Here is a 15,053-nt window from a genome sequence, read left to right on the forward strand (position 1 = left end):
ACCCAGTACTAACACCGCCTGGCGCAGCTTAACTTCGCTGTTCGGATGGGAAGCGGTGCTTTCTGCGCAGTATGGCCGTATCCATCAACCATCAAGCTCTCTGCCCGTCGGGTCCCCTCGGAGGCAAAAGGCGACGTGATGCATTTATCACTGCACGCGACTGGTTGCGTGACTGTTCAATTACAAGAGGTGCCGCTGTTATTCATGCAACATGGCGTCGATCTTCTGTAGGGCGGTGAGGGTGCCATCGTAGATGTGGATTACAGAGGCGGTGGTAGCGGGATCGCAGTCCACAGGCGTTGGGTTGATGCGGACGATGGTGGCCCGTCCCTCGGGCAGCTCCTTCACCATTCTCTCAAAATGCACGCGCACCTGATGATTGATTCAAACCATGAGACATTTGGTGAGGTCACCATCATCATGACAGTTGAGGGTAGGTACCTTGGGCAGCCGCAGTCCTACACCGATCTCTAACAGCACGACCGAGGCCTTGGGGTCGTCCTTCACCATTTGCTGCACGGCCTGGCACCAATTCATGAAGAGGGCCGACTCCTGCTCGTTCTCGATGAAGCAGTAATCTACAGATGACGTTGGATGTGAGAAGCGGATATCAGATCTGGCAACCCAACAACAGCCAAAAACGTTTGGAGTATGTGGTGCGGTTTACCTCCGAAGCCGTAAATATTGGATCGGGCGAGCTTGCCACAGTGGGAGCAGGTGGCGTGATTGCCCCAGTGGGTGGGGTCGACCGACGTGGGGCTAGAGCGAGGCGCACCCGCGGGCGCGGACATGTTCAGCTCGTCGTACTCCATGGCGTAGTCCTGTGGCACCTCCCACGTCTTCTGGCAACACGGCCCATCGAAGTGCTTGAACGCCGGGCTCTTGCTGCCCATGGTACAGTGAAAGAGGCATGTAATGTAAGCCAACGTACTGTGCAGCGGCAAAGAAGAACTTGCACGACGGTACGTACCTGCCCTCGCGCTTGAGGCCTGCACACTGCACGCGCTCATAGGTGCCGTGAGCCTGAAACACCTGTGTCCACAGACACGCGCGTGGTCAATGGTGGTGAGACAAACACGGAACGGAGTGTGTGTGTGTGTGTGGCTGAACCTCTTCGGGATGGAACCCTGCGCGGAGAAAGAAGCCGTCCACGTTGGTGGTGAAGACGAACGTGCGCCCGGGCAGCGCGGAGACGCCGAGGCCCTCGAGCGATCTGATGCTGGTGGGGTCTCGCAGCTTGGCGTGCAGCGTACGCACAAGCTCGTCGGTCCCGGGTCCTTGCTGCTGCTGCGCGGGATAGAGGTCGTCCCGCCATCGGCGCAGGAGGTCGTAGCCGGCGTGGGGCCGCGCGGCACGGTACTTGGAGATGTTGAGCGCGGCCCACCCGAAGTAGCGCTCGGGGTTCTTGATCAGGAGGGACGGGTCGCATACATCACGGTAGTCCAGCTTGGTGCGCTGGAAGAACTCCAGCTTGGACACATCACCATAAACTACAGTGGCAACACACACGACACACGACACACGACACAAGTGAGACGTCGGCCATTGGCAGCTGTTAGTGGGAGGGTGAAGTTTGAGTACCAGGGAGGCCTGAGTCGGCCGACATGCCCGCGCCGGCACCGACCAGCAAGAAGGTGCCCTCCTTGATGGCCTTGGCTGCTCGGCGGTAAACTTCGTCACCACCCTCGTGCGCTTCGTGACTACCCTCCATTTGTCGTCCTCGTTGTGTGTTGCTCGTCTGGTTGCGAGTGGTCGTATTTGTTGCCGAGCGCTTCAAGGATTGAGGGGCCGAGGCGGAATGTCTGAGCTTCGCTGAAGCTGGAGCCAAGATGAAGAGAGCAATCAAGAAAACAGGGCAGGAAGAAAGAGAAAAGCCTGTGCATTAGAAAATCTGTCTCCGATGTACATATTTACTTCCTCTTGCTCCTGCTGATCCTTTCCTCCTGCAGTGAAGAAATTGTCGAGCACAATCAGATCTCCGGGGTCGTTAAAATGGCGGAGCTGTGCAAAGGGGGAAGCGCACCCGGAACAGGGTGTGGCTGCCGAGCATCGGGTCATATTTCTGAAGGAAGAGTTTGCGGGTGGCGGCCGGGTTCTTCGTGGTCGTGTAGAAGAAGCCGGTGCCGGCCATGCTCACGAGCTTCACCACCATATTCTAAGAATTCGGGGGGGGATTAATCAAATGCCTGCCGTCCCACCCGTGCGCATGCACGCCCACGCTGCCGTCCAATCCATACCTGATTCTTCTTTCCCTTCGCCATCTTGCTCCTTCGTTGGCTTCTGCGATTGTTTGCGGATTCAATCCAGACTATGCGCGGAATTTGAGTGCTCTGCATTCCAGGATAATTCTGCTTTTCGCAAGCTGCAAAAAGAAGGCAACGCCAGCACAGCATCGCTACTGAATCGATTCACCCCAAGCAACAGCACTCGCAACAAGACAACGCGCATCGATTAACAAAGGCACAGTGTTAGGATCAATCAAAGGTGAAGAGAAAATGGAGTGCGAAAAGACAAAGGAACAATTTGCGGAGGATCTTAAAGTGCTCGAAGATGGACAAGCCGTATTTCAGAAGGAATTCGTAGAGCTGAAGAAGGCCAAGGCCGACAAGGCCAAGATCGATGAAGTGCTGAACCGCCTCAAGGATGGCAAGGAGAAGATCGCTGCGCTGGTACGAGGTTGCTTCATTTAAATGCCCATTTATTTCTAAATTTCTAATTATTATTTATCTAATGTTTCAACAGCAAAAAGAGTTCAAGGCGCTGTACCCTGAGGACACACTGTACGTTTTTACCTCCTACTCGCCACTATTTCTGTTACTGGCATTAATCCAACCACGCGATTTTTCAACATCAACAGCGGAGGCAAGGCCAAGGCGAAGCCTAAGGAAAAGAAGGAGCCCGTCGTCAAGAAGGAGAAGTTCGAGGTCGAGGTAGCCACCTACACCCTGCCCGAGGAGCTCCTCCCCGGTGTGGGCGTGGAGAGCACAAGTACGCCTTCCTCTCTCTCTCCTCACTCAGTGTTGTCGGTCGACAGCAAACTGACGGCCCGCACCGTTTGTGGCTGCAGACCCTATCTTGCCTGTGGACGACAAGCGCAACATCCTCATCACCAGCTCGCTGCCCTATGTAAATAACGTTCCTCATCTGGGCAACATCATCGGCTGCGTCCTCAGCGCTGACGTCTTCGCCAGGTATGCTACGGCATTCCCTTGTGAATCGCATGATAGTGGTTCTCACTTTAACCACGTTGCTGTGACCCCAGGTACTGCCGTCTCCGTGGCCACAACGTGATCTACATCTGCGGCACGGATGAGTACGGTACGGCCACCGAGACCAAGGCCCTCCAGGAGGGTATGACCCCGATCGAGGTGTGCAACAAGTACTACAAGGTGCACAGGGAGATCTACGAGTGGTTCGGCTGCCAGTTCGACAAGTTTGGCCGTACCACAACCGAACAGCAAACCACGTACCTTGTCCCCAGCCTCAGCATTTTAGGCCCTTGCTTTGCTTTTGTCGTTACGTATGCTCGAGACTGACTCCGTCTTCGTGCGATGTTTGCACACATATCAGGATTGCGCAGCAGATCTTCCTTGACATCCAGAAGAACGACTACCTGCTCACCCAGACGCTGGAGCAGCTCTACTGCCCTACGTGCGCCAAGTTCTTGGCGGATCGCTTCGTCGAGGGCACCTGCCCCAAGGAGGGATGCGGCTACGTTGACGCCCGAGGCGATCAGTGCGATCAGTGCGGAAGCCTTCTCAACCCCATCGAACTCGTCAACCCGCGTTGCAAGACCTGCGGCACCACGCCCGAGGTACGGTCCATCACCGGTTAACTCTCTCTCCCCATCGCTACGAACATCTGACATCGTGGATGATGTGAGTGCATTCAGCCTCGCTTCTCGGAGCACCTGTTCCTGGACCTGCCGCGGCTCGAAGGGCAGCTCAACGAGTGGGTCGACAAGTCCATCAGCCAGGGCACGTGGTCGCAGAACTCCATCTCGACGACCAAGGACAAGTGGCTCAAGGAGGGTCTCCAGCCGCGCTGCATCACCCGCGATCTCAAGTGGGGCACCCCCGTGCCTCTGGACAAGTACAAGGAGAAGGTCTTCTACGTGTGGTTCGACGCGCCCATCGGCTACATCTCCATCACCGCCAACTACACCGAAGAGTGGGAGAAGGTAACATAGTCTTTCCCTCTGTTGTCTCTGAGACCTGCTTACTTACCATCTGTCTGTACGCCGTGCGTTCACATAGTGGTGGAAGAACCCCAAGAACGTGGAGCTCCACCAGTTCATGGGCAAGGACAACGTTCCCTTCCACTGCGTCATCTTCCCGGCCTCCTTGATGGCCACCGGCGGCGACTGGACCCTCCTCCATTCCATCAGCACCACCGAGTACCTCAACTACGAGAACACCCAGTTCTCCAAGAGCAGGTAATCTTCTACTCTTGCCCTCATCCCTTTGTTCGACATTACGCCATGGCTCTTCCTGACAGTGGCCATGTGCTTGTCTTGACAGAGGTACGGGCGTGTTCGGTGACGCGGCCAAGAACACGGGCATTCCGGCCGAAGTGTGGCGCTACTACCTGCTGGCCAACCGGCCCGAGACGTCGGACAGCGACTTCAACTGGGAGGACTTTGGTGCCAAGAACAACAACGAACTGCTGGCCAACCTGGGCAACTTCGTCAACCGCTGCCTCAAGTTCACCAAGGACCGCTTCGCGTCGACCGTGCCCGCGCTCGGCCAGCTCACTGAGGACGACCAGACCCTCATCAAGGAGGTCGACGAGCAGCTCGAGGTCTACGTCAAGGAGCTTGACCTCGCCAAAATGAAGGCGTCGCTCCAGGCGGCCATGCATATCTCGAGGCTCGGCAACTACTACCTCCAGAAGCAGGAGCCCTGGGTCCTCTTCAAGACCGACCCGCAGCGCTGCGCCACCGTGGTTCACGTGGGCCTCAACCTCGTCAAGCTGCTTACGGCGCTGCTCGAGCCGTTCATGCCCCACTTCTCGGAGAAGGTGCTGCGCCAGATGCAGCTGGACCACTCCCAGATCCCCGACCGCTGGACGTTCGAGGTGGCCGCCGGCCACGTCATCAGCGACGCCGTGCCCATCTTCCGCCAGATCAAGGAGCAAGAGCTCAAGGAGTTCGCCCGCCGCTTCGCCGGCAAGCAGGAGCAGGAAGGCAAGGCCGAGGTCGTCAAGCCCAAGGCTGTCCCCGCCGCCTCTTCCTCGTCTGCCTAGTAGTCGCCTCCCCCCAATCGTGTGATCCCTTTTAATCATTCGATCTCTACCCTTTTTACATCTTTCATCTTTTCGCAAGATTGATTTACGGCCGGTCTAGTTCTGCTCGTTTCCGTTTCGACTTTGTGCGACCCAGCTCAGGCGAGTCGGGCTTGGCTTTTCGCTGGTGGTGGGCCGCGGCGGTCGCCCCGGCAGCGATGGCGGCGCGGAGCTCCTTGAGGATGCGCTTGCGGTGGCCGAGAGTGGTGATGCCCATGTCCTCGACGAGGGCGGTGTCGGTCAGTGCGGTCAGTCGTCGGCCGTCGATGCGGTGGTCGACGAACACCTGGCGGTAGTCGGCCAACTGGATGAGCTTGAGCCAGTCGCACACATCGCGCTCCGACCACTGGGCCACCGCGGGCCGGCCGCGCAGTCGCCGGCGCGATGAGTGGCGGGCCTCGGCGGTGCGTCGCAGGATCTGCTTGCGGTGGCCCCACTTGCTGACGCCCATCTCGCGCAGGGCCACCTCGTCGAGCAAGAGCAGCCGGCGCCCCGTGATGCCGCCCAGCTCGAACTGGGCGCTGTACTCGGCCAGGCCGCACATCCTCAGCCAGGTCGCGACCTCGTCTGGCGTCCAAGTGCGCGGGTCTGCAAAGAGCGAAGAGGGAACGATCAAAATATAGGACACAAAACGAAGCGTCGACTGGCCAAAAAGATGGGTAGACACCGAGATCAAGGAAGAAGCAGGAGTTGTTGATTCCCCGTAGGCGGCGGAGCAGGCGCTTGCGGTCGCCCAGCCTCTCTACGCCGAGACAGCTAAGGGTGAGGTCGTCCAGTCGCAGCAGGTACTGCCCGTCCACTCCACACGAGCGTAGGCATTCGCGCACGTCCTGCTCGAACCCCAGCTTCAGCAGCCACAGTTCCACTTGATCTGTGTCCCAACCATGAACCACTGCGCCACGAGGGCAGCTTCGGGTCAGGCAAGTAATCAACACAAGGCAAGAAAGACAGGACGAAGAGGAGCGAGAACTCACGGCCTACGCTCGGTGGTGCTGACATGTTGGCTGGTTGATTGATACAACTTTGGGTCTTGGGCAGAGAACATGAATCTTGGTCGTGTCCTTTGGGCGAATTCGAGGAGATGGCTCCGCCAATGGCGCAAGACATGACCCAGCACAGCGTCAAGATGTTGGTGATGCTCGTGGCGCACCACGTGGGTGGCAGATCAATTATGACATGTGGTTGTAACAAAATTGACCTTAGAAAGCGTGTACGTAGGTCGAGAACATTCTGTGTCCTGGCGGTGGCCACTGCAGTGAAGGGAAGCTCTCGCTCTGCTTCGCCGTTGGATGAGTGACGTAGGTGGTGACGTGACCCAAGCCATCCTCTACGTCAGCGCTTGCGTAAGTAGTGACGTACCCCTAACCGTCCTTGACGTCAACACTTACGTCAGTGCGCGCGAACGCCCACGTACCAACAACAGCGGATTACGCAGTGCTCGCGTGTCTATCTATGATCCCAAGTGATCGCGCTGATTACTACAATTTCTGTCTCGCGAGATACAAAAAGGCCCACTTTTATGTCCGGACAAGCTGTGGTGCAACAAGAAGGTTTAGGTCCGCGCCTTGACTTTGCTCTTGTCGCCCGAGCCGGACCTCTTGGCGCGCATCTTGCCGGAATTGGGCAAGGGGGGCGCGGCGAGGGTGGTGGGCGAGTTGGTGGACGAGGACGAGAGCCGCCTCATCATCTCCTCGACCTTGGCATTCTGCTCCTCCAGCTCCTTGACCCGCTTGGCCAGGTCCTTGGACTTGCGCACCAGCTTCTCCTTCTTCTTCTTCTCCGACTTGCGCTTGAGCGTCTTTTGTCGCTTGTACTCCTGCTCCAGCACCGGCACCTAGCGACCATGCCACACGCCACACACAGCCAATGGCACGACACGACACACACTGAGCAATTGTGTCGACCACATTGGCGGAATGCAGGCGCGATGTACGATTTGGTGGAAGTAGGGGCGGCTCATGAAGTCGCCGTCCCAACACATTTCGATCAGCGCCTTGATCGAGTTGGGACATTTCTAGAGAGAGATGGCATGAGCGTCAGCATTCGCGCAAAGAAGAGAGCGATGGTGCCGAGGAGAGAAAAATAGAAGGGACGAACCTGGGGCAGGGGTCCGGGCCGCTTGCCGGAGAGGACCGGGTAGACCAGCTGCGGCAGCGCCTTGCCGTCCCACGGCTTCCTGCGCGTGAACAGCTCCCACAGACTGCCCACACGTGAAAGGGGATTGTCAAAAAGGAAGAGAGCCAATACAAAGAACGAAAGCGAAGGTGGGGGGAGGGGCATACACGATGGCGAAGGAATAGACGTCGACACGCTCATCGGACTTGCCGCCATATCGGCCAGCCTCGTCGCTGTCGAGCAGCTCCGGCGCCTGTTTGTCACCAACGAATACCGTGAGCAGCCGAGCAAGAGGCACCCCTCTTAGTGCGTGTGCGTGTGCGTGTGCGTGTGCGTGTGCGTGTGCGTGTGCGTGCGTGTGTGTACCATGTAAGGAGCAGTGCCGTGGATGCCCTGGTGGGTGAGGGTGTGCTCCCGGGTCTTCGACAGACCAAAATCACAGATCTTGGGCCGCATGTGTTCGTCCAACAAAATGTTTTGCGGTTTCTGAGAAGGCACCATATCGTCGGAGCTAAAATCAGCAAAGGCCATACAGTTCGGAGTCGAAAAGGAGGATGGATTGGAGGGACGCATACGAGATCGCGGTGGATGATCTTGGAAAGGTGGATGAAGTTCATGCCCTGCGCTATTCGCAGCGCGATGTTGGTCTTCTGCAGACGGTTGAGCTTCGTCTCCTTGGAGTGCAGCAGCTCGTGCAAGCTGCCTCCCTACAATCATCACGCCATGTTCGAGAACCCTCAGACCAGAGCACACGACAGAAATTTAGGAGGGACCGTACCTCCATGTACTCCATCATGAGAAGAAGATCTGGCGCGTCGCAGCAATAGGCCATCATCGCCACGATCGTGGGGTGTCGCAGCTTGCCCAGGATCTCCACCTCATTGCGGAAGTCGCTCATCACGCGCGACCTACCAACACGCGCGCCAATGAGGCGAGATATGAGCGTTCATGCAGCGAGGGTACAACAGGCGCTGTTGGCGTGTACCGGTTGAGTTCGACCATCCGCATCTGCTTGAGGGCCACGCGCGTGCCTCGCCAGCTGGCTGAGTGCACCGAGCCCGAGGCCGTGACGGCGATCATGTCGCCCATCTCTAGCTCGTGCCGCTCGAACGTGGGCAGCGGCAGATGCACACCCTGCGGTCCTGTTGGAGACACCACCAAAATGCGCGGATCGGAGTTATTTTCGCGCACCAGCCACGCGGAGGGAGGTGGGGCGAACGTTTGGCCAGGTCGCTCGGGGTATCGAAGGGTTCGAGCTCGCTGATGGAGACCTCGGACTCGTTCAGGGACGTCCGCGACTCGGAAGTCCGCTTGCGCGATGAGTGCGAGTCCTCCGACTCGTTCTGCGAGGCCTCGCTCACCGAATCCGAGCGCTTCCTCCCCTTGGCGCGCGATCTGATGTCGTGTGTCGTGTTATGTTAGATTGTGTTTGGAATCACCCAAAGATTTCAAACAATCGTGGAACGGGTTCGCTGCATATGCGTACCCTTTCCTCTTCTTCTCGGTCGAGGGGTGCTTGGCGTCGAACTCGCTCACATATTTGGCGATGTCGATGTCCAACGGACCCGAGCTCCTGCGTTCCCTGCTGCCCTTCTGTGTCCGCAGCCGCGGCGACGTCGGCGGCGGCGATCGCGTCGCCTGCCTCGACGATCCGGGCGGGGTCGGTGCCACCGCAGCCGCCGCCGGCGCAGGCGTCGGCTTGGCCGACTCGCCGGCCTTGCCTTCCTTCTTCTTGGCCGAGCCGCCCCACTTAAGGAGGCTCTTGGCCTTGAGGTGCTTGTGGCTGGATTTCTTCGCGTCGGCCGCCGCCGGCTCGTCAGGCAGGGCGTCGGGCGCAGCGGCCGCGTCGCGCCGGGAGTTGAACGGCGACTTTTTGGCGTTGTAGAGCGGAATGCCGGGGAAGGGCGAGGCCGGCGTCGATTCAACTTTGTTGCTACCGCTGCCGTTCGTCTTCTCCTTCTTTCCTTTGGTCTTCTCCTGCGGCGGCGCCTGCTTGGCCTTGGCTGCGGCGGGAGGCGCGGCGCGAAGGATGATGACTTCGTTGTCCACATCGTCGTCTTCGCTTTCGTCTTCGCTGTCGTCGTCATCATCTGTGTCGTCGCTGTCGTCTTCGTCATCGTCGTTCTCTCCCCTGATCTCCTCGTCGTCCTCGGCGATGGTGCCGGTGTCGCTGGCGTCGCCCTCGCGCGGGGAGAGCGGGCTGGGAATGATACCCATCTCCTCGTAGAGCTCCTCCATGGCCTTCTTGCCGTGGGCCTTTCGCCGCAGGCCCGTCACCTGCTGCATCACCCACTTACGCTGCACTGTCGAGGCAATCCCTGTTCGCCCGAGCCCGACTGGTAAGCAAACCATCGGGGGGGGGGCAAAGAAAGAACGAAGACGAGGAGTGGGGGGAGGGAAGGGAAGAACGAAGGCGACGCTGAAGAAGAGGACGAAGGGTGACACATGGCACAGCGAAAAACGGAAGGGAAGGAGAGCGCACCCATTTCAATAAGGTCCTCGTTGTCGAGGTCGAGAAGGTCTTCGCCCAGAATCTGGTGTTTGCGGAAGGCGCTGCGGTAGGTTCCGCAACCGATGCCGTCCAACCACCGACCCACCTCCTCCTCGCCCCACTTTGTCACGTCCAGTCCCCCCGACCCGCCTGAACCCAAAAACAATTAATTTCCCTCCAATTATGAAGATTTGGGAGATTAAATGGGTCATGAAAGTACCTGGCGAGTGGGGACCCATTCTGCCAGGAGAGGCGGGAGGGACCCTAAGCTTGCTCCTTTCCGTCATCTGTTCTATGATACAAGCACCGCCTCTGCTGTTTCGGTGGTCAGGGTGGGGTCAGGTTTGCGTTGGTGGGACAGGAAACGAAATACCCGGAGTTGTTGAACAAAGAGGGCCACCAAAAGATGAAGATGGACGCTCACTAGAGTGGTTGAATGGTATTTTGGGGCCGTTATCGAAGGGGTCAGTTTGTCAAACCCAGCTTTTTGCCGGGGTGAAGGGGAGGGTAACGGCTAAGGAACGCCTGGACACGGCTTGGTGGTTGTTGTGTCGCGATTGTGGCAACACAGCTACGCGCGCTCTGCTGTGGCTGTTTGCCCGCGCACCTCACGCAAGGCTCCGCGGTAAGCACGAGCGAAAAAGTTTGAACACACCTCGTCAGCACGTTTGATTCTCATAAACACGAAGGCGAAGGAGAAGAGCGAAGACGAAAGCGAAGGGAGAAATAAGCCCCCCCCCCGGCGCCCTGTATTAGTTAGTTATTAGTTCGTTCGGTGTTGGCAAGGTATCCTCCCTCCGATGCGGCGGTTCACCTCGCTCCGCCCGAAGAAGGGGTGGCGAGAGGAGGAGGTGCTCGTGTCGCCCCCCGCCTTCTACGCCTCTACGGACATGCCCCCGCCCCGCGCTCCGCCGACGCACCACAGCACAACCACCACCAAAAAGAAGCGGCACGCCACCCTCAGCCGGCTCGAACGCTCCCAAACCCTCTCCACCCTCTCCGTCCCCGTACCTCCCCTCCCCCCCTTCCGCTTTCCGCCCGCGTGTCCGTTCATTTACGGGGAAGCGCTGTTTTTGGGGTTGTGCGGACCACCGTATCCTGGAGCTTTTCTGGCCCACTGTATTGCATGTGTGACTCATGAGTCCCCCCACCCCTCTTTCCATGACTGCGTGCACCAAACAGTCGCTGGGGCGTGAGAGCGACGACGAGCACGCGACGCTGCCCACGTTGGCGGCGGCGACGGAGGAAGGCGGGCGGAGGCATACAGGCGCGTTGGCCTCCTCGCTGCCCACGCGCAAGGCCGGCAACAAGGAGAAGTCGTCGACGGCCGCCAAGAGGCCTTCCAACGGATTCTTCCACTCGGTGAGCGTACGCAGCATCGGCGGCAGCAGCGGCGGATGCGGATCGGACTCGTCGCTCTCCTCCAACTCGTCGCTCTCCTCGTCCGCCTCCATCTCCTCCTCCACCGCCCTGTGGGAGGACGCGCCCGGCGATGGCGACGCCGTGACGCACGGAGCCGCTGTCATCGCCCGCCTCGTCCGCCTCAAGACCGTCCCCTTCCAAGAGGTGCCGCTGCGCCCAGTCAACACAAGCCCAATGCCCTTGCCGTGTGCACTGACTCTTTGGTCTGGTCTGGGTGGTGTGGCTGTGGCGTTGTTGGCGGCACACAACAGTGGAGTGTGAAGGACGTGTGCATGTGGCTCGACCTGTTGTGCATGGGCATGTACATACCGGCCTTTCGGCGGAATGAGGTGACCGGCCAATACCTCACCCAGATCGACAAACACGACCTCCGCTCGATGGGCATGAAGAGCATTGGTACGCTCACGCCTACGCGGGTTGCGGCTGCCGTCATGTGGCGGGCGACATGATGATGCTGATGGGCCACACGTGTTGCGCAGGTCACCGCAAGCGGTTCGAGCGACGGCTCAAGATGCTGGTCGACAGAGATGAGGGCGCGCTCGATGAGCCGTCGCTCACGGAGCGAAGGGGCGCCAAAAACTCGTCGGCCCTGTGGAGTATGAGCTACCAGCAATCGCAGCAACAGCACCACCATCACCAACACCAGCCGCACACGAGCTCGCTCAAGATCCCATCGTTCTCCATCTCTTCGTTCTCCATTGGCGGCGCGTCGAAGAAGGAGCGCGAGGAGAAGGCCAAGCAGAAGCAGAAGCAGCACTCCAACAACAGCAGCGTGTCGAGTCGCGGCTCGGTCGACGATAGCGCGGTCGGGCTGCTGTCGAGCGAGGGTCAGGCCACGGCCACGCCCAAGCACGGCACCATCGACAGCCTCATCGAGACACTGACGTCGACGACCAACCAGGCCGACGCCAAGCAGGTCATGGAGAAGGTCGTCGGACCTAAAGATGCGAACGCCGCCACTGCCGGAGTTAAAAACGGGACTGCGAGGCAAGAGCGACGAGGCAGCGTGAGCCTCATGATCGAGCGCTGGGAGCTGCTAGGCACGAGCTCGGGCACGGTCCCGACCAAGCTCACCCGCACCACGTCCGACGATCAGCCCGACCCGCTCTCGAGCCGAGCAACGGCGCTCGACGATCGTCAGCCGCTCTCGCCCAAGTCCCTCACCAAGCGCAAGTCGCCGCGAGCCTTCATCCACTATTTCTCCCTGTCTCGGAGCTATCGCCCGCACGCCGCCCTGACGACCGATAGCGCGGCTCCAGGCCACAGGCCAGCGGCGGCAAAGCACGGCGAAAGCGAATCGAACGTCGGAGGGAAGAAACCGAAGCCAAACGTCGGTGGCGGCGGCGCCGGGGCCGAGCCGCCGGTGGTGCCGATGCTGGTGATCTCTCCGGCGGTGCGAGCGCTTCAGAAGGAGGCCCAGCGACGGCGCCGGCTCTCTATTCCTGTGACTCCGAGGGAGAAGCAGGGCACCCAGATACTCCTGCGGCTCAACGAGGAGAGGGAAGCGGCCGAGAGACGACAGATACTCGAGCAACAGCAGCAGCAACAGGAGCAGCCACCAGCGGCGCCGGTCACACCCAAGAGTGCGCGGACCGAGGGTGAGAGCACCGAAGCGAAGTCGAGCGGAGAAAGCCATGAAGCGTCGCCGATCGACACGCCGACGGCCGGCGCGAAGAAGACGGTCGAGGTGGAGGTGAAGGCGGAGGAGCAAATGGAGAGGGTTGAGAGCGGTGCAGTCGAAGCTGAGATAATGAAGAGCCCGCTCAAGAAGAAGGAGAAGGTCGAGAGCGGTGCAGTCGAGGCTGAGATGGAGAGGGTTGAGAGCGGTGCAGTCGAAGCTGAGATAATGACGAGCCCGCTCAAGAAGAAGGAGAAGGAGCCTAAGAAAGAGAAGACGTCGCGGAAGCCCCATAAAAAGGAGGCCAAGAAGAACGAGGACGAAGGAACGCCGACGCTGAGGAAGGCGAGATCGAAGTCACTCAAGCGGAGCACGGCCAAGGCTCTGGCGTCGTCGATGGACTCTGCCGCCTCTCCCCCTCCCGACGCCGCTATCGAACCGATCGAAAAGAGCGAAGCGGCAATCGCGGAAAAGCCGAAAGAGCGAAGAACGAAGGGTCGATCGAAGAGCCTGGGCAAGGGCAGCGGCAAGGAGATCAAGCGCGAGTTGGTGACCGGCACCACCAAGGAGGACAAGGAGGCCAAGGAGGCCAAGAAGGGCAAGCGACGGACCGCCGGCCTGCTGAACGATTGGCGGAAGAACCTCAAGACAGGCGAAGATGGAGGAGACGACGCGGTGGCGACGACGATAGTGGCCAAGTCGCCGGTGGTGCGAAAGGTCAGGCGGCGAGAGACGCTGGGCTCTCTCGCCGACGGGCAGCGACTCACGGCCGGCAAGGAGGAAAAGAGCGAAGACGGCGGCGAGAAGGTGAGAGCGAAGAAAGCGAAGAAGACAGGCTTCGACGCGACCATCCACGCTTCCCTCGACCACCAGGCCATCGGAGCTATGTGTGGCGACGAAGAGGAGGAGTCGCCCAAGCGAAAGAAGAAGAAGCGATCGAAGAGCCTGAGCAGGAGCGACGGGAAGGAGATGATGAAGAAGAAGGAGCTCCTCATTGGCACCAAGACTGTCGACCCGATGGAAAAGCTCAAGCGGGCCAAGGAAAGGCACCACTCCGCCGAGGACCTCATCCAGGAACACCACTCGGCCAAGCGAAAGAAGAAGAGGAAGTCGATCGAGCAGAAGCACGGCACGACTTCATCTTCGACCGACCACAGCGAGCCCACCACCACAGTCACCACCGCCACCACCGACGACGCCAAGCAAGAGAAGAAGAAAAAGAAGAAGGCAACGAAGGCATCGTCGCCATCATCATCTTCATCTTCATCTTCATCTTCGTCGGCAGCGTCAGCGTCAACTCCCACGGCTAAGTCGAAGAAGCAACACGGCAAGGAGAAGGGAAAGGAGCGGGACAAGGGCGCCCGACTGCGCAAGTCGGGGCAGAACACGCCCGACAAGCGGGAGGCGGCCAAGGTGCGCGAGAAGGCGGAGGACGAGATGGACGCCTGGTGGTGGCGCAAGCGGGCCGATCGGGTGATGATCAAGTGCTTCTGGGGCGACGAGTTGACGATCGTCTTCGTGCGCCCCGACATAAGATTGCCGCAGCTCAAGCGTCTTCTCCGCAAGCAGTTCCTTCAGCCTCCCCACTGGCGCATCGAACTCAAGTCGCATTACAACCTGCAGGTGCGTGCTCTGTTTTCATCGTGTGTCGTGCGTGCGGTGTGTGCGGTATGTGCGTGTCGTGCGACATTTCTGACGGTGGGCTGGTGTGCAGAGGCGGCTTGTGACGCTGAACAAGACGGCGTACCTACACGCGGCCTTGCAGTACCACGTCCGAACGTCCTACGACCCGAAACACCCAATGGAACGAGCCGCGATGAGGCTCTTCCTGCGCGAGGTGTCCTGACGACTTCGCGCCCCGTGATGTCGTGTGTCTTGCGGGTGTGCGCCAGACTCCACGAATCGTGCACGTTTCTTTAAGTGAACGAGTTAAAAGAAACAAAAAAGAAAATATTGTTGTAACGACACATGCATGGCTCCTCCCGGCTTTTGCCGTAGCCCCCTCCCGGCCCAGCTTTTATTCTCTTCCACGTTCCTCCTCTTCTCCTCAAGAACCGCCGCCAAGTGGAAAGCAATAGCAGCGCGCCCGCTCTTCATCTCTTCCTCCATCTGCAAGCACAACCA

General features: G+C 59.3%; 6 protein-coding genes across 6 annotated transcripts; 2 read left to right on the forward strand and 4 right to left on the reverse strand.

Annotated features, from left to right (window-relative positions):
• Positions 1–198: 198 nt before the first annotated feature.
• ACA1_097950 (NADdependent protein deacetylase, SIR2 family) lies at positions 199–1,711 on the reverse strand (the record flags this gene model as incomplete). Its single annotated transcript, XM_004335063.1, has 6 exons — positions 199–372; positions 442–578; positions 668–885; positions 971–1,032; positions 1,111–1,490; positions 1,582–1,711. 6 exons carry the CDS (start codon positions 1,709–1,711, stop codon positions 199–201), a joined length of 1,101 nt encoding a protein of 366 aa, XP_004335111.1.
• Positions 1,712–1,910: 199 nt separating this feature from the next.
• On the reverse strand, positions 1,911–2,261 carry ACA1_097960 (ribosomal protein L33, putative; the record flags this gene model as incomplete). The annotated part of the gene is made up of 3 exons (XM_004335064.1): positions 1,911–1,943; positions 2,024–2,155; positions 2,238–2,261. The coding sequence occupies 3 exons, from the start codon at positions 2,259–2,261 to the stop codon at positions 1,911–1,913; spliced, it is 189 nt and encodes a 62-aa protein (XP_004335112.1).
• Positions 2,262–2,495: 234 nt separating this feature from the next.
• Positions 2,496–5,244, forward strand: ACA1_097970 (methionine-tRNA ligase; the record flags this gene model as incomplete). Its single annotated transcript, XM_004335065.1, has 9 exons — positions 2,496–2,669; positions 2,743–2,780; positions 2,858–2,988; positions 3,068–3,191; positions 3,263–3,466; positions 3,571–3,814; positions 3,893–4,180; positions 4,257–4,435; positions 4,521–5,244. The coding sequence occupies 9 exons, from the start codon at positions 2,496–2,498 to the stop codon at positions 5,242–5,244; spliced, it is 2,106 nt and encodes a 701-aa protein (XP_004335113.1).
• An 85-nt stretch (positions 5,245–5,329) lies between these two features.
• On the reverse strand, positions 5,330–5,827 carry ACA1_097980 (SAM domain (Sterile alpha motif) domain containing protein; the record flags this gene model as incomplete). The annotated part of the gene is made up of 1 exon (XM_004335066.1): positions 5,330–5,827. One exon carries the CDS (start codon positions 5,825–5,827, stop codon positions 5,330–5,332), a length of 498 nt encoding a protein of 165 aa, XP_004335114.1.
• A 1,008-nt stretch (positions 5,828–6,835) lies between these two features.
• Positions 6,836–10,176, reverse strand: ACA1_097990 (protein kinase; the record flags this gene model as incomplete). The annotated part of the gene is made up of 13 exons (XM_004335067.1): positions 6,836–6,878; positions 6,948–7,117; positions 7,217–7,297; positions 7,381–7,483; positions 7,566–7,651; positions 7,765–7,884; positions 7,974–8,105; positions 8,177–8,306; positions 8,384–8,540; positions 8,618–8,793; positions 8,885–9,716; positions 9,881–10,039; positions 10,110–10,176. The coding sequence occupies 13 exons, from the start codon at positions 10,174–10,176 to the stop codon at positions 6,836–6,838; spliced, it is 2,256 nt and encodes a 751-aa protein (XP_004335115.1).
• A 513-nt stretch (positions 10,177–10,689) lies between these two features.
• ACA1_098000 (SAM domain (Sterile alpha motif) domain containing protein) lies at positions 10,690–14,775 on the forward strand (the record flags this gene model as incomplete). Its single annotated transcript, XM_004335068.1, has 5 exons — positions 10,690–10,896; positions 11,072–11,455; positions 11,563–11,707; positions 11,791–14,552; positions 14,644–14,775. 5 exons carry the CDS (start codon positions 10,690–10,692, stop codon positions 14,773–14,775), a joined length of 3,630 nt encoding a protein of 1,209 aa, XP_004335116.1.
• Between the last annotated feature and the right edge of the window lie 278 nt (positions 14,776–15,053).

Source organism: Acanthamoeba castellanii (genome assembly GCF_000313135.1).
Source record: "Acanthamoeba castellanii str. Neff unplaced genomic scaffold scf7180000084645, whole genome shotgun sequence".
Lineage (NCBI taxonomy): Eukaryota > Discosea > Longamoebia > Acanthamoebidae > Acanthamoeba > Acanthamoeba castellanii.